This window comes from Frieseomelitta varia, unplaced genomic scaffold (assembly GCF_011392965.1).
Source record: "Frieseomelitta varia isolate USP_RPSP 00005682 unplaced genomic scaffold, Fvar_1.2 scaffold_283, whole genome shotgun sequence".
Classification (NCBI taxonomy): Eukaryota; Metazoa; Arthropoda; class Insecta; order Hymenoptera; family Apidae; genus Frieseomelitta; species Frieseomelitta varia.
The window spans coordinates 93,363-114,947 of NW_025110016.1; the positions used below are offsets into that span (position 1 = coordinate 93,363).

Below are 21,585 nucleotides of genomic sequence, written 5' to 3' on the forward strand. Positions count from 1 at the left end.
TGAATTCCTTTCTGCAATCTGAGGATAATTGCTTTCAAAGGATAATTGCTTTTATCAAATAACCAGATTTTTTTTTTAGAATCACAGGGACCTTTGCATGTCTTCTTCATGGAAAAAAAAATACTCGAAGATTGCAGAAACTGTAACAAAGAATAGTTCTGTGATTAATATATCAAAAGAAGTGTCATACGCCTTATGCTTAGAGGGGCAAATCGAGACGTGTTGTTTCGCAATTTTCTTTATTAACGCCATTGCAGCTTCATCAGAGCCAGGTACAGTTCCGAGCTCGACATCGAAAGCGAGCTCACACACAATAATGCGCAGCCCTTATACATCGTACACATCCTGAATTTCACTGTTCGTCGCTTATAAACACAGGAATTTACAAAAATTCTCGTAAGCCCGAATATCGTGGCTTTGGGACTTTCTTCCAAGTCCCAAATGCAATGTGGTTGTTGTACTATACTGTGTTCGGGTTGCTATACATCGGCTAAAACACGCAACTTTTAAACCATTTTTCGCTAGAAATCGTACAAAGAATACAATAAAATCGTTCCTCATCTTTGGTAACGGTGTAGGGAGAGTGTAGTATTGGCGGCAAAATAAAGTTGCAGCGACCGATGAGAGATTAAACATATAATTTCACATGTATGTTTGTCTGTATGGGTGTATCAGATTTGCATCTATTTCGTTCATCGACGAAAACTTAAATTACACGCTACGTAAAACAACTATACAAATATCTCGCAATAGTTTATGTACACAAATTTATTGAAATGCTCTTCAAAGATCATGAAGATCCGAAGAAAAATAGGCGCGATCGAACGCGGTGATATTTGAAGATAGCAGAACATAAAAAATATATTATATTCCATGTATATATATATATATTTTTTTTTACGCGAATCAAACCGTTTAAGTTTGGAAAATAATATATTCTCTAACGGAAACAATGTACAATAGATTATACTTAAATACGTGCTATTTGAATCGGTTGCACCTCTCATCCCTGCAAATGAACATTGTACAATGATTGTTATTTAACTTCCATGAATCTTGATTTTTATTACAGCAAATGTCACGGCAGCTTTGAGACTGATTATCCCATACCTTTATCGGTTATCACATATATTGGCGGAAATGTAATACTATGCTTCAACATTCCTCGATCAACACTGACTTCAAGACGTTTTTTTTTTTCAAAACTTGCTATGTACGAACGTACTTAATTCTTAGGTACGTGCTTCGTTCAACGACGCACAAAGAAGACATGCATGATCGTCAAAAAAAAAAAAGAAGTTCCGTTATAAATTACATTATCGACGCGCAACATCGAATTAATATTTCAATAAAATACTTTTAGAGGACGTTTTTAAAGTTAAAAGCTAAGGGTTATAAGCATTGCGTTAAGAGATTCTAATTATCCTTCAATTTTTAAAAATTCCGCGATGAGTATCCCATATCTAAAAAGTTAATCTCCTGTCAATGCTGCTTAACGTGATACCCTAAAAGAAATAAAGCTCCTCATTTAGAAATTATCATCCATAATGAAATATCGAAAATTATCTCTAATATTCTCAAACTTGCACAATATCTCCTTTTTTTTCTTTCACTGTTATGCGTATTCGTAGAAGAATCGTTTGCGTATTTCGCTACAATCGTTATATAAGTATAATTAAATAGATGCGGTATTCGCTCGACCAAAAGGTAGGTCTAATTTATCGATTTCGCGAGAACCGATTAAACGCCTCGATTTACGTGTAGAAATTCAAGCTGAATCATACACTTGGATCAATACGCTTTCAGAATTTCTAGGCTAGCCATTCATTGGCACTGGTAAAGGACATTGCACTTGCCATACAATTAAATGACTTTGTTCTCCATGTTCTTCGGCATTCGCAGTGACAGCACTGTTAGATCGTTCCATAGTCTCTTCTGTGTCTTCTCCATCACCTACACAAAATAATTTACAATTACTGAATAATTAATTGAACAAAAATGCGCAGTAAAAGTAGATGAGAAGTGCGATTTTCATTTGTTCTTTATACAATATGATGCATGTCAGCTGGAAATGCCCAACCCCCAGAGAATGAAGGAAGCAGAACAATTGTACGATGTACAATTGCTCGAGAAACAAAGGTGCAAACACAGTTTCTTTTTTGTATTAATGAAAATTATTATAACAATAGTTTGTGCTATACAGAAGCAAATAACTTTATATTGTTCTTATATTATATTATATGTTCCAATGTAGAGCAACGATTATAATGAGAGTATCAGTACATAAACAAGTGTACATCTTAATTCTGATTATTTTTAAAGAGAAACGAGAATAAATTATTTTAATGGTTAGAGATGTATCTAACTACTAGCGAATTTGTTAGTTTGGAATTTCATTACACCGTTAGTTAGTATAGGTTTCGTTGATCAATAACAAAAACAATCTATTCATTAAATCGTACAAACGGATGTATAAATCGAAATCAATTGTGTTTCATTTTTCTCTGGGGGCATACCTGACCAACTGCCATACAATCAGATGAGTCGCCACGTCACTCTCGTCTTCCGCCTCATCTGCTGCAAGTGTTACAATTGTATAAAACAACATCTTGATAACATTTTTTTTTAATACGATAATAGATGAATAATTAAATTAAACAGTATGTTTTATGTACTAATCATAGTATTAAATTATGAATTTAATTTTTCGTGCCTTGTAAAGGCTTTGATCGAATAATACAATAACAGTAACAATAACAAAGTTAATAATATAATTACTTACCAACTCTGAAATCTATATAGCCTTCGCCACCAGAAAGAACAAGCATAGCTGGTTCAGAACCGTCCGACACTGCACTTTGACCGCCATGACCTTCAATATTAAGTCAACAAATTTATAAGTTTTAGATTTAAAAATTAAAACAAATGCCCAATATATTGAGTAATTATGTAAATGAACATACCAGGTACTGCAACGAACATTTTCACAGCATCCCTATGTCCATGAAAGCTAAGTTGAGCATGAGCCATACTACAATAAGGTATAAAACTGCCGGGCGTAACACCACGTTCTGAAGCGAAAATTCTAACGCCAACACCCGGCGCATCACCTTTAGCATTTCCTACTTGAACTCTGGACACCGCCATTGAACCACCAGCACCTGCTTTACATAAATTTTTTATTTGTCTAAACAAGCGTTTACAAATCAGCTTCAACAAAAATATTATTAATTTTTTAAACTCACTTTCAGATAAAGGAACAGAGATTATTACTCCGTTTCCTGTGCCAATCCATAGCCTGTTGGAGGAAATGAGTAACGCAGTAATTCTTACAAATGAGAAACCAAGTTTCCCAGTACCAAGCATTTTGCTAACGTAAGGTTCAATATCAACATCCTGAAGATGTTGATAAGTATGAGCATGATAGAGTCTTAGTGTTGAATCTAATCTAATGCTGACCCACACTCCTTCACCCAACCAAGCTAATTGTCTCACTTGTGATTCCCGTCGTGGATGAGCATCGACAGTGCACTGGAAGTTTAATTTTTAATTTATAAAGATATTTTTAATATGTCGATGTAGTTTATTACATACCGAAACATATTAAAATTAAAGTATACCTCAACAATCATTGAAACTGGATCTATTACATGAATTTTATTTCTATATCCGCACCACACAGTTTTACCACTAACAGCTGTCATGCACCTGATTGAATGTTGTGGACTACCCAAAGTAATCACATGATACTGAGATAGATCCCATTGTCCATCTGGACCTCTTCGAAACAATGCAACAGTTCCATCGGCAAGAGCAACAAGAACTCGTCCTTGTACATGTCTAAAAGAAAATATATATATCACGTATCGATTATGAATTAAAATATAGTATTGATTTAATGTCTAGTAAAGATTACATACACAATAGCCAGTGCAGCATCCTTCAATTTGACAGAATGCAAACAAACTGACCATTTAGCAACAGCTGAATGAACAAACACCGCACCATTTTGAGCTCCAAGCCACATTGTTGGTTGTATTGAAGACATTTTTTCTATAGGTGTATCTTCCTCAATTTTATTTTCTTTCTGCTCGATTGTATCATCTTTTTCATCCAATCGTGAGTTTGATCCCTCTGCATTAGCTTTTACGAAAAGTACTTTTCCTAAATTCGTCGTTTCACTGTCCACACTTTCCAAACTTTGTGTCTCAGTAGTGATACTTTGATTACCATCATCTGACTTTTTAACATTTTCATTATTTTGTTCTTCCGATATATTCTCGGATTCACTTTTATTTTTCTCCAACAATGCTTGAATATTGTGTTCAATGTTTGAAGTAGCATTTACTTCTTGGTTATCGTTCTCATTTATTCCATTGGCAGTTCGAATTGGATCTTCATTCATAGCTTGAGCGTAATCACTCTCTTTGGCTCCAGGTACACTTGCAATGCAAAGTAAATGTCCTTGGCAAACGCTAAAAACTTCCAAAATATCGGCTGGATTGTTAGCATCTATCACAGTAACTTTTGACATCTTTTGAGTCGATGTACATATCCATACTAACGAACTAAGATGCTGTTCTAATTGTTCTGCCTCAACCCTCTGATTTTCATTCTCTTGAAGCTCCTTATCTAAATGCTCGATAGCATCTTCCGCTTCAGCTTTTATATTCGTATTTACTTCTTGAGCTTCAGCAGCATAAAATACACTCCCTCCAACCATACAACCACCATCTCGAGTTTTACCACCACTTAGGTTTACACCAGCACCACACCATATCTAAATAATGAGAAATAAAAAAGAAAAATTACGGTAAAATAACTAATTTTGGCACGCATAAATATTTTATATATTAATAACAAACAAATGCACCTTCATGCCAGGTTCAGATTCCTGTAAAGGTCTGCAATAAACTGGCACTGGAACAGGTTGTCTAACTGGAGCACTTGGTTTCCCAGGTAAACTCCAACCATATGCATGCAATCGTCCATCCTCTTTCCTAACATGTGCACGGACTTGACGATATTGTTCTCTTCGTTCATTTGCACGTCTCGCCACTAGTTTCTCGGAAGATCTGTAAAAATATATCGGTAGTAGGTTAGTTATTAAATTATTTTTAAAATATACATGATTGAGGTCGAATTTTAAACCATAAAGTTAGTAGATTTACTGAATGCTGCTGTTTGTTCAACCATGTATTCCTATGAAGATTTTCTTGATCACTGAACATTTTCTTGAATTTGAATGAAGTTTTAATCCGATTGTTATTTTCATCATCTTGTATAACAATTTTCATTTGTTATTTGTACAATAATATTTATAGATATCCATGATTAGAAACGAAATGTTAGACATAGAGCAGAACAGATTTACCTGCTGGCCAATAAGCACCCCACAGAAAACCAGAATAACCAGGTATCTCTTGACAACGCCATGAAGGAGAGGCAAGGACGAAACCCGAACGAAAAATCAAAGCGCACAGCAAGAGTGAAATAAAAGCCAAGTTTATAACATAGTCAAAATTTCATTTATTTGTTGATCAATAGTGATCATATATTATTTTCTTTTAGAAATGTACAAATTTTTATTTACAAAACTATCATTTTTCAAGCATGACTTTGCAATGATAACAGATAATTTACTTTGATAATTTACTATTCTGAAATAGTAAATGATAAACTGATTTATATAATAAGTATATATAAGCAACGTTCCGTTTCAATATAGACGACCATTTAGAATTTTATTAATATAACGAGAAATAGATAGAGGTATTAGTAAGAATAAGATTGTCAAAAAAGGATTTGTGTACAATGGATCATAATCCTCAGTCCTTTAATATTTTATACTGCACATATAATATTGCATATAAAATATATACCTACAATTTTTTCATCAAAAATGATAAGTAAGATGAAAATCGTAACAACAATTTGTTAAAAAACCATCACATTTGCAAATTGCTCAGGCAACAAATTATTTCGAAATGACTCACATTTCTTAAGAACGATCAAGAGTAATTGAAACTCGAGACAAAAGATTATGGATCCCAATTGACCAAAGAAGACTCTAATCTGGAAAGATGATGTCGATTCAAAAAAAGGAAATTAAAAATCAAGATATCAAAACTGTATTCCACCAAAAAAAAATATCTCTTGTTGTTGCAGTAGCTTGTTAAAAACATTAAAATAAACTTTACACATAAAGTTTGTGTAGTGATTGTGCATATTTGTAAAAATTTTCGTTGTAAAAACGATCACAGATGTTAAAACTGTAATTAGAGAAAGCGTGATAATAAAGAAATAAGTCTCTACATGAAAGGTGGAGAATAATTTGGCAGAGTGACTTTAAAGTCAAATTGTCATAATATCTAAGAATTTGATTGATTTCTCACATGGTGTCTCCCTGGTCGAAAAACTCATGGCGACCTTTCAACGTACGTCTACGCATGGTATCCAAAGGTGGTGCTGGAACAACTTGGTTGGTTGGTGCGCTATACCTCATATGAGGTAATGTGTGTGGTCCGCGAACTAAGGCTCCTCGATTCGCAGGTCCCGTGAAGAGATTGCTAAACCTGCAAACGAAAGAAAAAGCAATAAATTATTATCAAATTCAATATTTCACTTTCTTTCTATATGAAATGATACTAACAACTTCCACATCGATACTTTTCCACTCGATATACTAGAAGGATCAGTCTTTGTTGCTCTTATCATTTCTGTCCATCTAACCGCTTCTTGAAGTTCCATGAAACGTTCCTTATATTGATTTCTCTCCATAAGCACCCTAGCCATCTCAACTCTAGTAAACCTCTTTCGTTGTGCTAATGATACATCCTCTTCGTCGTCACTCTTGGCTGCTTTTGCTGCTGCCTCGGCCTCTTCTTTGACTTTTTTCAATTCTTCTTCAAGGGCAGCGACTTTTTGCCGTAAGCGTTCTCTAGCTTGTTGCAAACTTCGAACTTCTTCGCGTAATATTTCTTGTTCACTAAACATATTTACTTATATTTATACTTGCATATCACAAAATAATTCTTATTTATAATATCATTTCAAAAACATCATTTTACCTTGTGAGTTCATCTACTTTCACAATTAAATCGTCTTTAACAATGTTGAGCGCATTTCTGAAAAATAAATGTAATGTATAAAATATTGCAAATATAGATATTATAAAATATAAATGACTCACTTTGTAGCTAGCAGTTCATTATTTTCCATAATAAGATTCTCCACTTCCTTTCCCATTCCTAATAAAATATTATTTTTCATAAGTAATTTAACAAAACATAAATACTTTCATTACTAGCAATATATCAATGTCTTACCGAAAAAGTTGTCATTGACTGCATAGGAGGTTATTATATCATGCGATTATTAGTCAAAATATGACCAGAGCCAACAGATGTAAGGAGGTAAGCAAAGAAATATAAAATCATATTATTCAAATAGGAAACTTTTAATTCTTAAATAATTTAATATTAATCCTCAGAGTTCCAATTTACGCGTTGTCATATATGTGATTTAACATGCGATTTTATTTAGACATTAATTTTGTAATATTAGTATGTATGAAACATGCAAGATTAATACAAAACGAATATTGTACTGTTCGATTCGTCAATGATTATATTCATTATATTCATACTATATTTTTTTTTTTTTTTTGATTTTGTATAAGAAAATTTGAGAACTCAAAGAATTAATTAATGATATATCATGATGTTATTTCACAAGACATACCCGACGAGGCATATTCCCCGGGATGAACCCAACTTCCTAAGATTTTAAGGACAAGGACAATATTAGTTATAAAACTCAAACCAAGTACATCAAAATATTAAACAATTACCAGTAATATCTGCTCCTTCATCCATCTCACCCAATGCATCAGCATCTTGAAAACTGAGCTCTTGGTATAATGTGTTACCACTTCGTTGCTCTCTTTCTGTTCTACTTCTTCCACTAGGAGTAGTAGCTAACTTTTCTATAGTCGGTGATGTTGGCGTAACCAAAGGAGGAGGTATTTCAGTTTCCGGACTCTCATCTATATATAAATTAAAGAATATAAAGATAATATCACAAAGTACTTCGAAATTTTCAAAAAAAAGAGGCAACATACGTCTGGAAATTGCAGTTGTTTTGTTTGCTTGTGCTGGTTTATCTGTTAATTGACTTTTATCAGATGTTTCAATAGCAGCTTCACTGCTACTGTCCAACATTTCAGTTCTTAAATTAGCAACAGCACTTGGTGGACTTCCTTCTTGTTGAACTTCTTCTGCATTTATGCTGGCTTCTAAGCTCTGAAAACCATAGCTCAGTGGTCCAGAACTTCGAGACATATGAGTTAAACCAAGAGATGGTAATCGTGATGGGCCGCGGCCACTAGATGAATTTTCTAATCTTTCTGTACTTCCAACTAACATCTTGGTTCTTTCCATATAATCTACATGGGTTTTAAATAGTTCCGTATATCTTTCATGTAATCGGGTATATTCACGTTTCAATTCAGCTTCCTTTTCTTCGAGGCGAACAACTAAACAAATATGAAAATCATATCTGACATTTGTTGTAAAAATTTAATTGCAAAGATTAGTTAGAGTGTAATACAGAACACACTTTTACAGAGTTTAATAGAAACATACAGTGAAATTTAAATATACACGCCTTATTATTTTTATAACAAATTAAAAATATGAAAGTTTTTTATATAAAAATTCGTAGAAAAAATTTTATAAAATAATAAAATTACTTTTAAAATTGTATATAGATAGTATATATATATATATATATATAATCTTTATCAAATAATTTTCACAAGAAAAACTTTTCTGTACTTTTATTGCTAGAAAAATAATGGCATAGGTACATTTAAACTAGGTATGTTTTATGTAACATAAAAATAAATCATCCACTATATGTTAAATATATAACAATAAATAAAGCACTTAATAATAAAAAAAATTTTTTAAAGTATACATGCAAATATTTTCCCAGATATATGTTTATACCATTATTTAACTACGTAAAAATAAAACAAAAAACTTTCTACTCTACTATAGAGGGACGTTCTGTGAAGGGATGAACTGAGAGAGCCATTAGGAATTGTACCGTGATCATGTGAATTTTTTGTCTTCAGTTCCAGCATTCGTACGATTGATTCCAAACTATCAATTTTTGATAAAAGTTCCTTTCTTTCATCTTCTGCTACATCTTCAAGCTCTAATAATTTCTAATAAAAAATTCATAAATTACTTTCTCTTAAAAAATATATTCTCAAAATTTTAATTATACCTGATCAGATGCTTTTCTTAATTGTTTTTCCCTTTCATATTGTGTAACAAGTTGCTCATTGTCTTCTCTTAATAATTCCAATTCGACTTCACGTTCTTGGTTCTCAGTATAGGATATGTCTAGACATTCTAGGACATTGACTAGGAGAGGCATTAGATCTTTGACCACATCTTCATCATAACGTGCTATCATTTTTTCAAACTCTTGATAAATACTACCAGCCAAAGATTGCACTTTCTCTGACATGACCACATGACTATCCTCATGGGTCCCATATACAGTTTCTTGATCCATCTCTATTTGACTCATTTTTTATACCTAAAAATATAAAAATTTCAAATAAATACATATTATTAAATTATTTTCTTACATGATAGTTCAAATTTTCCCTTCGAATTGTATTTTATATTTTTAATTTTTCGCTAGTGTGCCATTATAATATACTAAAGTAGTTTCCAGGCATTCTGCCAAGTAAGGTGCTTATATTGTAAAAGAAGAATGACATGTCAGAAACAATATTGCACAACTACAGAAAAGAGCAAATTTTCATTATTGCGCACTTGAACAAGCGGCAATTCCTACAAGGCAATTAATTTAAAAATGTAGAAACGCTCGTTACACTCAACTATTTAAGAGTTAGTACGTCAGCTTTTACTTCGTGTAGTAATCGAGAGATTCTTTTAAAAAAGTTTCAAATAACAAGGCATAATTGAGAAAACATAAATCGCATACTCTTTACACGGTTTAAGATTGATCGTTATTTTATGTCGCATTAATTGCCAAATACGGCTAAGGAATTCTTGAACGTTCGTAAGAGATCCAAATGTCAGATGCATAACTGCACATAACCTTGCACGGTGCACAGTTCAAGATTAGATACACTTTTAAAACAAAAAGATTAAATCAGGTCATCACGAATTCACGTCAAAGAACTGATGAATCCCGTCGTACGTGATCGTTTCCATGATCATTATTTTTTTAAGTATCGAAGGGCTCTCCCGAGTGAGTGAAGTGAAACCTCTTGCCTTGGAGTAGTCCGTTCCGTGTTGTGATCTGTGACGTTTCGCAACCACTGGACTGCTACTTCTTTTTTCTCCCGTTGTTTTCTCACTTGATTGAACACTTGTGTAAAACGTTGTACTTGATCATACGAAACGCACCGAGGCGGCGCGGACTAGAGGGAACATTTTTCATGCATTACGTTGTCAAACTTGACATTAGCCAATTTCATTAGTTTCTGTCAACTCTGTTGACGATCGTCTTTATGCGCGAACCTTCGCCATTTTTTCCACTCGGTACCGACCAATACTACAGACGTATGGTTGCCTCCTGACGTGTTCACAAATAAACCTATGAACTCACAAGAGATGGAAACTTATTTTTCCGTTTCCACCGTGCCCGTTAGATGGCCGTATTTTCATTCCCACAGAGCTTATACATAATACGCGGATCTATACGTTTCCTTAACTATGTTAACTATGCGTTAAATGTGTATGAATCTTTCCAATGAATCATACATTCAACACACTACTTAAACATTGATAATACGCATTTAAATGGCCAAGTTTTAAATTGTTTTTCAAGGCTTTATTTGTACTGTTATTTAATGGGATAACATAAATATTTTTAATCAAAAAGAAAGCAACATTTCGATTCCAACAATATAAAAAAAAATGTACATACACGTGAAACACATTGAATACATATTACAGTAAATTTTACTAATTTTACATACTAAAGATTATGTATTAATAACGACCACGGTAACCACCTCCTCCTCCTCTACCACCCCAACCTCCGCCTCTTCCACGTGAATTATTCATTCCGTATCCTCTATTACCATTGCTTCTATATCCGCCATAATTATCATATCTTGGGTATCCACTACCGCTCCCACGATAATTACTACTTCCGCGCATTAATTTGGAGGGAGCACCACTTTCCGGATAAAAATTAATAGATTGTCGCCTTCGTGGTCCTCGTGAGTAGAAGCCACCATCTGTAATCTGATCTAATTCATAACGGCATGCATTCATAATGCATAATGCCTTGATCACGTTTAACACCTAAAAGAAAAGCAAAATAGAAGTAAAATTTTGTAATAAAAAAAAAATAATACAGCATAAGATATTAAGATATAGAATAATACTTTTTGTTCATTAGGACTTAATTGTAGAATAGTTTCAGGTTCTTTTGCAGCTTTTACAACCAGGCTTTCTAATGCGGGTCGTAAAGCAACTATTGCCGCCGCATGAACCGGATCCATATCTAAGTTGATCCAATTATCCAGTTTTACTATTTTATCAACATACTCGACTTTTCGAGAACCAAATAGTAATAAATGAATCGGTGATACCATAGTCATTTGTTTACAAGATACCGCTCTTGTACGAATCTGTGAATAAAAATAAATTAACATTATCTTAAGATTATGTAAATTTATTACATAAAAAAAAAAGAGTAATTTCACCTTCTCTCCGAATACGAAAAATGGGAATGGAAAATTTTGCTCAAAATTACTACAATTGACTGATGTTTTGTGAATCAATGCAGCTTTAGATTCAGTAGTAAGAACCTTTCTCTTTTCTTTATGATAGCAAACATTTGGGTAAAGACCCATACATAATAACGCGGTAATTGTGTCAAGACGAACATCTGCACCAGCTTGATAATTTAACGGTGTAGGACAAAGAGTTTCTTCCGGAAAGCCTGCACTTTGTAAAAGTGCTTGCAATTGATTCTACAAATAAAAATTATTGTTAACACATTGTTGTTCTATAGTATATAAAAAAAAGCCATTTACAGTTACCTTAGCTTCCCACGTCACTCTCAATGTGGCCATGCTTAAATTTTTTGAATCACAAAATGCTAGCTCTGCATATTCTCCACCAGCTCTAGCTTCTTCCCATGCTTGAAAAGCATGTAACATTGCTACATGATCGCTATATCTTGCACCAGCAAACCATTTTTGTTCTGCAGATAATCGTCTTACATCAGGCCCCATGTTATACACTTCTGGAAATGTTGTACTATTTGCAGCCATTGTTGAAAGTGCATCACCAACACGAAATATACAACCTAGAATCATCATTTTGCCTAAACGTGGTTCTATGGGTAATCGAGCTAATATTTTCCCAAGGGGTGTTAGTTCATTATTTTCATCCAAACACTTCATCTCTGAAATAAAGTAATTGTAATTATTACAAAAAAAAGATAATTTTTAACACTAATGATAAATGTTTATATAAAATAATGTTCGTTTGAAACGTACCGCGTAATATAACTTCAGCTTCGATTACAGCATCTATTGGTGGTGGTTCAATTGCTTTTGATAAGAACTTTCCAATACTTCCTAATCTTAATAATTTGATGCTTAATGCTAGTTCGTGTAACGGTGTTCTAAACATTTCTGGAGTTATATGTTCATCCATTTTATTATATCGTGCTCTAGAGCATAAATGAAAACAAAACCCTGGTTTGACACGACCTGCTCTACCTTTTCTCTGTTCTAAGTTTGTTTTACTAGCCCAAACAGTAGCATAATTCGTCATGTTATTGTGAGAAGTAAAAAGCTTCATTTTAGCTTTGCAAGAATCTATTACATAAACTACATCATCAATTGTGATTGAAGTCTCTGCAATATTTGTTGCTAAAATAATTTTTGTTATTCCTGGCATTACAGGTTCGAAAACTCTACGTTGATCTTCTCTAGGTAATTGTGAATGCAATGGTATAATTACATAACTTGAGCTTCCATAAACAGGATGTTGTTGCAAGTGTTTCATTAATGCAAATATTAAATTCCAACCAGGTAAAAAAATTAATATGGCACCAGGAATATCTTGATCCTTAATGTATTTTAATAGAACTTCTATAAGTTCAAAACTTATCTCTTTTTCAGAAAGTTGTGCCATGGCATTTTTCGTTTGTATAGAATAATTTCCATCAATAACTTTATTCAAGTTTTCTTCTGGTTCTCCATCTGCCGGTAAATCATCTGAATCTCGATTTTTCCGTTTCTTAGAATCCAAAGGTGGTACAAACCTTGTTAAGTGTATACAATCTTCTAAGAAATATTCTTGCACTGGAAACGATCTTCCAGGTATTTCTATTACTGGACAATTATTAAAATAATTACTAAATAACGTAGTATCGATTGTAGCAGACATTAGAATAATTCGCAAATCAGGATACATATGAATCATATCACGAAGTACAACCATGATAAAATCAGAATTAACATCTCGTTCATGAATTTCATCAACAATAACGTGAGATACGCCTCTCAAACCACCTTCTAATTTTCTTAGAAGTACACCAACAGTACAAAACATTATGCTACCGTAAGGTCTCGGTAAACAAGATTCAAATCTTACGGAATATCCAATAGACATTCCTAAATTTTCGTGTCTTTCTGAAGCAACCCGATCAGCTACAGATACAGCAGATATTCTTCTAGGTTGTGTTATAGCAATATTACAAAATGCACCTTGACCTGATGCAATGTAATCGTCTAAAATGAACTGACACACTTGAGTTGTTTTACCACAACCAGTATTTCCTCGAATAATAACTATAGGACTTTCATTGATAGCATTCATTATTTCATTCTTCATTGAAAAAACTGGTAAGTGAGATCTATCCTTAATACTTTTTTGAAGACTCTCATCTTGTTGCAATCTTTCTCGTTCATCACGTAATAACTGTTCTGACAATTGCTCCAAAGATGTTACTGCTAATGGTCCTTCATCAATATTGCAACCTGTCCATGGATTCCAATTTTGTTGTGGAGGAGACCAACTTACTACTCCAGCTGGTTGAGGTGCAGATGAAATGAAATCATCTAACACTTGATTTGTTAACAAAGAGACAGAGGCTTCTTCTTTTTTGCACGCCTACAATATAAAAAATGATATATTTTAATTTGACATATGTAATAAAAAAAAATGTAAATTTTAAAATATTATCATTAAAAAAGAATACAAACTACTGCATCTTCACGCTGCACTGGAACTGGGTTTATATCTAAACTTGACAATACATCATGTATCTGATTTATCAAATCTGGTGAAATTTTAACTAGATATGGTTTTATTTGTTCTGCTTCTTTATTTTTTTTCAAAGTTCCACTAAATGCTTCAATAACACCAAGGTGATACAATTGTCGGACAATAGACAAAGCACAACTTTTTGATGCAGTTTGTTTATTTGAACCAGTTTCACGACCAGTAATATCTAAAATTTATTTTAAAAAATTCTTGGTACAAATTGTTTATAAATATTGATTTTAACAATTTAAAAACATACTTCTCCCAAGTTGTTTCACATAAAAAGTCATTTCAGCCATAAAACTCCTAAACAAAAGTTTATATTATTAGATAATAGAGATAACATAATAGTATAATATAAAAATTTTAATTAAAGATCTACATTGTGCATAATAAATCTAACAAATAATTACAATGACATAAATTCAACTTACCATTTGAAAATCTCCAAGACCACATTGGAGTACATTGTAATAAATTTATATGAGTGATTGCACCAAAATTCTTATTGAATCATTTCAATAAAAGTTCTGGTTAAACAGTGGTTTCATCTGTGCATAAGAGAAGACATTTTTCTCTTATACCAGCGTTAAATATAAATAAATAGCGTACTCCAAAATGGTCTTGTAGAATTTCAAATGGTAAATCACTCATGCAATTTTCTGTATATCTTCGTAAAACAAATTTTTAATTGAAGACTTCAAGTGGCATCGTGATATTGCAGTGATAAGTCCAATCCAGTGTAAAAGTAAACAGCTACATTGAGACAATCCATACCTCGTATGATCTGGACCAAGTGTGGTATATTTATAATCAGCATTAATTTTGTTAGTTTGCATAAATTGATGTAGCTTTGATTTAGCATTTTCTATTGTCCAATTTCCATGAATACCAGAATTGACATCAACATCTTCTGCATCTGCAACTTTCTTCTGTTCTGCTATTCTATCAATATACGTATAATTACTTTGACCATATTCATTATAAGCCCTATATGCTTCGCCAATGTCATTAGGACCCATTCCATCTTGAAATACAGATTTTACTGGCTCAACAAATTCTATTTTAGGAACTATTGGCTCTTGTAGTTGAATGCTTGCTGTATCTCTTGGAACATCATCAGCGTTCACATGTCCTGAACGAACTAAATAATTAACGTAATCCTTAGCTGCATTTCCTTGAGCATCTTTTTTGCTAGTTGAATTTCCTGCACCAACATAATCAAACCCGGGTACCCGCAATTCACAAAGGAATCGTTGCCGATGTTTTGGCCCTATAAAATCATTAATTTTACAATGTTTCCATTTATATACTGTTTAAAAAATTGTTTTATCATACCTGTTGGCCTCACGTCAAACTGTGGTTCTTTGCTATTTTTCGCACACCATTGATGAAAAAAAGATTTTATATCACCCATTTTGAAATTTTAATAATGTACTTGAATGTACAAACGCACGATTTGAAAGTTTATTAATCAAATCTAGTATAACCTACATACAAAGAGAACTTCCAAACAACTTTAGTGCTTCTATGGCGATAAGCGGAACCGGAAGTACTTATCAGTTACACGATACATATATGTATTGTAACTTTATGAATACATCAATATACGCACTTGTCAGACATCTTTCACAATTAATATGATATTATTGAATGTTTAAATATTATCATTCAAAAATAATTTTTTACAACTTGTCAATGTGTATAAACGATACATAAAATACACATTTTAAAATAAAAGAATGATAATCGTACATAAAATCATATTCTTATGAATTATGTACTCTTTAGCGACAGATCATCGTCAATAAATTCTAATATTTTAGAAAATACACCTTTAAAATACGATATAGAAAATCGATGCTTTATTTACAACGTGATTTGATTGGTGCATTAATTTATATATACATTAATATGTATTGTAATTCACATTAATGAAATACAATATATATATATAAGTTCGAAACGTTATACTTAAATATCAAAATATGAAAGACTTACATATTAAAATGAGTACATACAAATATACATACAAAGCAATAACATCAAGTAATATCCTCACAATAAATTATGTAATATAATGTAACATAATGATCTTTATTGAATAAAAATTAAATTCTGTTTGAATATTTAATTTGCTACTTTCTAATATGTCATTTAATAAAATTAATGTTAATAAAATTAAAATATTTAAAAGATATGTTTAGTGTTTTAATCTATAAATTGTATTAGTCATTATATAGAAAATTTATTATGATTCCTATACTATCTCAAAAAATTATAGGTAAAGGTGTGGACACTGTTGCAAGCTTTGTGGACTGTGCAATCCTAGGACTACGTGGTGATTTGTGTGATTGTGATTGTGACAATTTTGGAGTTACTGGTTTCTTTGCTAGTGGTAAATTTTTTCTCAATGGCTTAGCAGGTGTTCGTACTGGTGTTTTTAGTTTGGATTTAGTTACATTTGCTAATAATTGTTCTGATATTAAAGAACTTCTTAATTCTTTCCTGTCTTCTAAATGTTCTTTAAACTGATTATATGTTGTATCTGTAGCAGTTGAATTTTCTAATGTGGAAGTCTCTTTCTTAGCATCATTTTTTAATAATAACGGCTTCTTAGGAATTTTCTTGTTTCTTTTCGTTTTAGATCCATTTGCTCCTATACTTACATTTCTACGTTTTGAAGTATTTGGAGAGGGACTAAACAAAAGTTTCCTTTTTGAGTAATTAATTGGTGTATGACGGCGAGTGCCTAATGCACCTGGTACCTTTTTGGATGTACTCAGGACAGCCTTCTTAGAAGCACTTAGTGGTGTTTTTTTCATTGATTTATCTTTTCCTTCTTTTCTGGCCCTCTTTATAAATTCTTTCTCTTCATTTAAATGTTCCCATGATTCTTTTAATAATTCCTCTACTGCTACTCCATTCATAGTAAATGTTTCACCATGTGTACTTTCATATTCCTTTATCAAATTTCTTAATTCATCTTCAATTTTTGGCAATTTTTTTTGAATAGTTTTACGTTCCTTTTCTTCCATTAATAACTGACCACCACGATTATAAAAACGATCCGGATGATTTGCACGTTGTAATAATTCTTTCATTTTTGTCCACAAATTTTTACGCTCTTGAAATAGTTCAAATATAGCCTTATTGGAATCATAGAATTCTTGAACCCTTTTCACCTCTAGTTCGTGTAACGTTAATAAATCTTCAGTATATGTATTAGAAGTAAAATGTATGAATTTCTTCCTTTCTTGTTCACTAAATTTGCATAAATCCCATAGCATAACTAGCTGTGATCTTACTTCTGATACATATTTGGCAATATTTTGTTTCCGTTTATCTTTACATCTTTCTAATTCTATAGTTAATGCATTTATGGTAGCTGCACTATGTCCTACGTAACTATTAAGAAATGACTGACAAATATGATCAGGTTCATCAAGGTATTTCCATAGTGTAATTAAGTCTTGCTTCAAATTTTCCACGTGTTCTTTTGCTGTGTCTACTTTGCATTTCAGTTCATCTCGAAGTTCCCTTAATTTAATCATATTACTATTATTCAAGATGAAGTTTTCACTGTCTTTATATATTAAATGTTCAAAACTGGATAATGATGGTGTGCCTAGATCATCTATCATTCTAATAATTGCTCTACGTTGCTCTTTAAAAACTGCTTCCAAACGAGTTTTTTCATCTTCTTGTTTTTCAAGATAGAGTTTAAAACTATTAAGCTCTTCTTCAGAAGGCACTTTTTCCTCTATTATATTAATTGGTTGTGTACCTAATATTTTACAGAGGGATCTTTCCTTTGCAAGTAGTTCCTTTAAATGCGTCATACGCTGTTCTTTGCAATACTGTAATTTGTGTAAATCGGCGCGCAGCACTTGTTCTACTTCTTTCAATGGTAATTCCTCATACCCAGCAGTTCCAACGTCTATTTCTAATTCTTTCGTTAGAATACCTATCTGCTCTATTAAGTCTCTAATACTAATTAATAACATTTCTTTCTTTGAGTCAGATTCCGAAACCATGTCGTTTAATAAATCATTTATATGTTCAAACGCTTGTTCACAATATACCGAACGTGTTTCATGGTTGAACCCTATTTCTTTCCACACTTCGTTCAATTTAGATAATGTATTACGAAGTTTTACCACAGTTTTCTGTATATATGGCTCCCATTCAGTTAAATCTGCCATTCTTCTACTTATTTTTCAAATATTTCAATCAAAAAACTGATGCTTAACACTTAAAATAAGAACTTTCTTCAACTTTCGTTACTTGTTTGCGACAACCGTTGTTCTTTTGAATTCATATTCTACAACAACGCCACTCACCTATCTGACTGCAACTACGCTCCCTAACTCCAGTGGTTGGTTTTCCTACTTATCTTCTTTTCCGATTGGTTGATGGCTCAGAACCAATAAAGAAAAAGAAATTTAAATATTAAATCCCTTTACATGAATAGTAAACTTCAAGGTTGAAAATTGACAATTAAAATCTAATTATTTGTTAACATATGTATCAATATGAATAAAATAAAATATCAATTTACATGATAGTTTTTAAATATTTGATGTAAAAAAATGATGTAAAAAATTATCAAATTTTCAAAAAATATAATATTAATAAATAAATATCACATACAACTAATAAATAATATATTAAGCAATTACATGTAATAACGCGAAAAAGAAAAACTGTTATGGATTATTATTTTAGGTTATGTCTGCCTGTAAATATCGCGTATATGAGAAGCTGTATGAAGCTACTTAAGAGTATATCATTCAATTTTATATTTAAAAAATGAACGATAATAAACAAAATTCACACGATGAAGTCCCAGAAATTGTAAAAAATGCTGTATTGGTGCATAGCTCACCTATTCCAATTGAAACACCTATTGTGAAAGGTTGCATTTTCAACTTTTTAAAAATATAAAACAATTAAATATAAATATTAAGTGATGTCAATACGTTTCAGGATATGATTGGAATAAGGGAATTGACTATCATGCTTTACTTGAAACATACAAAAGTTCTGGTTTCCAAGCAAGAAATTTTGGATTAGCGGTAGATCAAATTCAACAAATGATTAATGCTAGAAACATTCCTCTTGAAGATGATGAAATTGATAGCTTAGAAGAAGATGAGTTTATTCGAAGAAAATCGTCATGCACAATATTCTTAGGATATACATCAAATATGGTTTCATGTGGAATTCGAGATACTATAAGGTTCCTTGTACAACATAAAATGGTCTGTTAAAATATTTTAAAACTTTAATCTTTAACATTATTGGCAATTTAAATATGTACTCATGTTGCAGATTGACTGTATTGTAACCACAGCAGGTGGCATAGAAGAAGATTTGATCAAATGCTTAGCACCAACATATATAGGAGATTTTAATTTAGAAGGAAAAAGTCTTAGGCAACGTGGTATTAATAGAATAGGAAATTTGTTAGTACCTAATGATAATTATTGTTTATTTGAAGATTGGGTTATGCCTATATTAGATGCAATGTTGGCTGAACAGCAAAAACGAGTATGACTTAATAAAAAGAAGCCAAACGTTCTCTTTCAAAAAATAAAATACTTGAATTTGTATAAAAGTATAATTTTAGGGTACACTTTGGACACCATCTAAAGTAATAACAAGACTTGGTAGAGAAATTAATAATGAAGATTCAATATATTATTGGGCTGCAAAAAATAATATTCCAGTATTTAGTCCAGCTTTGACAGATGGCAGCCTTGGTGATATGATGTATTTCCATTCCTTTAAGAATCCAGGCCTGATTATAGATATAGTTTCAGGTTTTAAAATTCAACTTTTTGTAAAAAGAGGTTAAAAATTTTCGTATAATTAATTAATTATTTTACAGATCTTAGGCGATTAAATACAGTGGCTATGAAAGCAAAAAAGAGTGGTATGATTATCGTTGGAGGTGGTGTTGTAAAACATCATATATGTAATGCAAATCTCATGGTAATAAAAAAAATTTAAAGTAGAATGATTTTGATAATATAATGATTTAAAATAATTCATATTTCAGAGAAATGGCGCTGATTATTCCGTATTTATAAATACGGCTTCTGAATTTGATGGCAGCGATAGTGGTGCTCGTCCAGACGAGGCAATTTCGTGGGGTAAAATTCGAATGGATGCAAAACCAGTTAAAGTAAAAATATTTCTCATACTGAAATACATTAATAAAATAACATAATAACCTCACATTTATTAATATTTTAGATTTATGCAGAAGCATCTCTGGTGTTTCCACTTCTTGTTGGAGAAACTTTTGCTCGGCATTACTATTCAACGAAAGAAAAAACTATTTCAGATGTTTAAGAAAAATTTAATAAAGACATTTAAATGAAAAATAAACATATTTTTTTATCTTTCTCTTCTCTCTTCTCTATGTAGGCATATATATATATATATACGCATGTTTTCAAATTTTTTAATTGAAAAACTTTTAAAACGTTTCACTAACTTCCTAAGCTAATGAAATTTTTATAAATAATATTACGTAATTTTATATTTTATAACTAAAATTCTCATTCTCTTTCTCTAGAATCATATTAAATTTTATAAATAAAATCTTTTATAAATAACGTATTGTATTGCTTCTTTAGAATTCAAAAAATATTTAAAACTCATGAAAAATTAAAGAACTCTTTGGCGGGCGCGGCGCCTGCGCAGTGTTCGTGTTCCTGCGCGGCAGGTGTCCGCGGCGCAGGGTTGCAGGCGTCGGATAGTGGTTGTTCACGGTGGGGGTAGCATCGTTTGTCAGTTGTTTTCCGTAAGTCCGCGCTCGTGGACGGGCGCATGAAACCAACCCCCAACCCTTTTGTCAAGCACCCCGACTTTATGGTTTCTGCCCCCGCGGAATCAGGCGTTCAGAGATTGGCGGGCCCGACAAAAATTATTCACCCTCCGTACGATATCCCTTCTGATTCTAATCTTGCTGTTCTCATTAACATAATTCTCCGTTAATTTCTGACGTTTGCATTGATCCGTCATTGTCGGTATGAATGATGATGGACGTGGAAGAGACCAATACCGCGTCCACCGCAAGTTCCTCACCAAGACCCTCCAGTCCTGCGGCAGACTCGACTTTCATCAGGTAAGGATTCGGAGTTTGTTAAGGTTAGGCTGCGCATCATTTGAACGATCGCATACCAATACAGTGGTATACATACATGTATAATACTGTTCCAGTGCTGTTCAA

At 32.3% G+C, this 21,585-nt stretch overlaps 4 protein-coding genes across 20 annotated transcripts; 1 reads left to right on the forward strand and 3 right to left on the reverse strand.

Moving 5' to 3' along the window:
• Positions 1-222: 222 nt before the first annotated feature.
• LOC122529287 (JNK-interacting protein 3) lies at positions 223-10,723 on the reverse strand. 13 transcript variants are annotated; one of them, XM_043655263.1, is made up of 19 exons: positions 10,320-10,723; positions 9,295-9,612; positions 9,058-9,232; positions 8,123-8,536; positions 7,853-8,047; positions 7,744-7,779; positions 7,329-7,346; positions 7,193-7,250; positions 7,071-7,127; positions 6,653-6,988; positions 6,396-6,575; positions 4,874-5,075; positions 3,921-4,780; positions 3,621-3,840; positions 3,246-3,531; positions 2,964-3,164; positions 2,783-2,872; positions 2,517-2,577; positions 1,816-1,953 (listed from the first exon to the last, which is right to left on the reverse strand). In XM_043655263.1, the coding sequence occupies exons 2-19, from the start codon at positions 9,601-9,603 to the stop codon at positions 1,950-1,952; spliced, it is 3,702 nt and encodes a 1,233-aa protein (XP_043511198.1). In that variant the 5' UTR covers positions 9,604-9,612; positions 10,320-10,723; the 3' UTR covers positions 1,816-1,949. The 13 variants fall into 13 exon arrangements, with proteins under 13 accessions (XP_043511191.1, XP_043511192.1, XP_043511194.1 ...); XM_043655256.1 differs by lacking the exon at positions 2,517-2,577 and having other exon boundaries at positions 223-1,953; positions 10,320-10,720; XM_043655257.1 differs by lacking the exon at positions 2,517-2,577 and having other exon boundaries at positions 223-1,953; positions 2,964-3,161; positions 10,320-10,717.
• Positions 10,724-10,859: 136 nt separating this feature from the next.
• Positions 10,860-15,990, reverse strand: LOC122529288 (dosage compensation regulator). 3 transcript variants are annotated; one of them, XM_043655265.1, is made up of 9 exons: positions 15,681-15,990; positions 15,120-15,615; positions 14,602-14,648; positions 14,282-14,529; positions 12,566-14,189; positions 12,104-12,471; positions 11,765-12,034; positions 11,444-11,689; positions 10,860-11,360 (listed from the first exon to the last, which is right to left on the reverse strand). In XM_043655265.1, the coding sequence occupies exons 1-9, from the start codon at positions 15,757-15,759 to the stop codon at positions 11,043-11,045; spliced, it is 3,696 nt and encodes a 1,231-aa protein (XP_043511200.1). In that variant the 5' UTR covers positions 15,760-15,990; the 3' UTR covers positions 10,860-11,042. The 3 variants fall into 3 exon arrangements, with proteins under 3 accessions (XP_043511200.1, XP_043511201.1, XP_043511202.1); XM_043655266.1 differs by having other exon boundaries at positions 12,566-14,183; positions 14,276-14,529; XM_043655267.1 differs by lacking the exons at positions 15,120-15,615; positions 15,681-15,990 and adding an exon at positions 14,777-15,110.
• A 622-nt stretch (positions 15,991-16,612) lies between these two features.
• On the reverse strand, positions 16,613-18,547 carry LOC122529289 (protein regulator of cytokinesis 1-like). Its single transcript, XM_043655268.1, has one exon. It carries the CDS (start codon positions 18,545-18,547, stop codon positions 16,613-16,615), a length of 1,935 nt encoding a protein of 644 aa, XP_043511203.1.
• LOC122529291 (probable deoxyhypusine synthase) lies at positions 16,623-20,728 on the forward strand. Of its 3 annotated transcripts, none has more exons than XM_043655272.1 (8): positions 16,623-16,740; positions 19,071-19,260; positions 19,332-19,606; positions 19,677-19,895; positions 19,975-20,167; positions 20,236-20,339; positions 20,407-20,532; positions 20,604-20,728. In XM_043655272.1, the coding sequence occupies exons 2-8, from the start codon at positions 19,155-19,157 to the stop codon at positions 20,700-20,702; spliced, it is 1,122 nt and encodes a 373-aa protein (XP_043511207.1). In that variant the 5' UTR covers positions 16,623-16,740; positions 19,071-19,154; the 3' UTR covers positions 20,703-20,728. The 3 variants fall into 3 exon arrangements, with proteins under 3 accessions (XP_043511207.1, XP_043511208.1, XP_043511209.1); XM_043655273.1 differs by lacking the exon at positions 16,623-16,740 and adding an exon at positions 17,024-17,144; XM_043655274.1 differs by lacking the exon at positions 16,623-16,740 and adding an exon at positions 18,632-18,720.
• The last annotated feature ends 857 nt before the right edge of the window (positions 20,729-21,585 follow it).

Coding starts and splice junctions, on each gene's coding strand:
- LOC122529291 (XM_043655272.1), top strand. CDS start 19,155: ATGAACGATAATAAACAAAATTCACACGATGAAGTCCCAGAAATTGTA. Junction 19,896..19,974: donor TGGCTGAACAGCAAAAACGA/GTATGACTTAAT, acceptor GTATAATTTTAG/GGTACACTTTGGACACCATC. Junction 20,340..20,406: donor TATGTAATGCAAATCTCATG/GTAATAAAAAAA, acceptor TTCATATTTCAG/AGAAATGGCGCTGATTATTC.
- LOC122529289 (XM_043655268.1), bottom strand. CDS start 18,547: ATGGCAGATTTAACTGAATGGGAGCCATATATACAGAAAACTGTGGTA.
- LOC122529287 (XM_043655251.1), bottom strand. CDS start 9,603: ATGAGTCAAATAGAGATGGATCAAGAAACTGTATATGGGACCCATGAG. Junction 7,780..7,852: donor TGAAGGAGCAGATATTACTG/GTAATTGTTTAA, acceptor TTAAAATCTTAG/GAAGTTGGGTTCATCCCGGG. Junction 4,781..4,873: donor AATCTGAACCTGGCATGAAG/GTGCATTTGTTT, acceptor CTCATTATTTAG/ATATGGTGTGGTGCTGGTGT.
- LOC122529288 (XM_043655265.1), bottom strand. CDS start 15,759: ATGGGTGATATAAAATCTTTTTTTCATCAATGGTGTGCGAAAAATAGC. Junction 14,530..14,601: donor TGTGAAACAACTTGGGAGAA/GTATGTTTTTAA, acceptor AATAAATTTTAG/ATATTACTGGTCGTGAAACT. Junction 12,472..12,565: donor AGCTGAAGTTATATTACGCG/GTACGTTTCAAA, acceptor ACTTTATTTCAG/AGATGAAGTGTTTGGATGAA.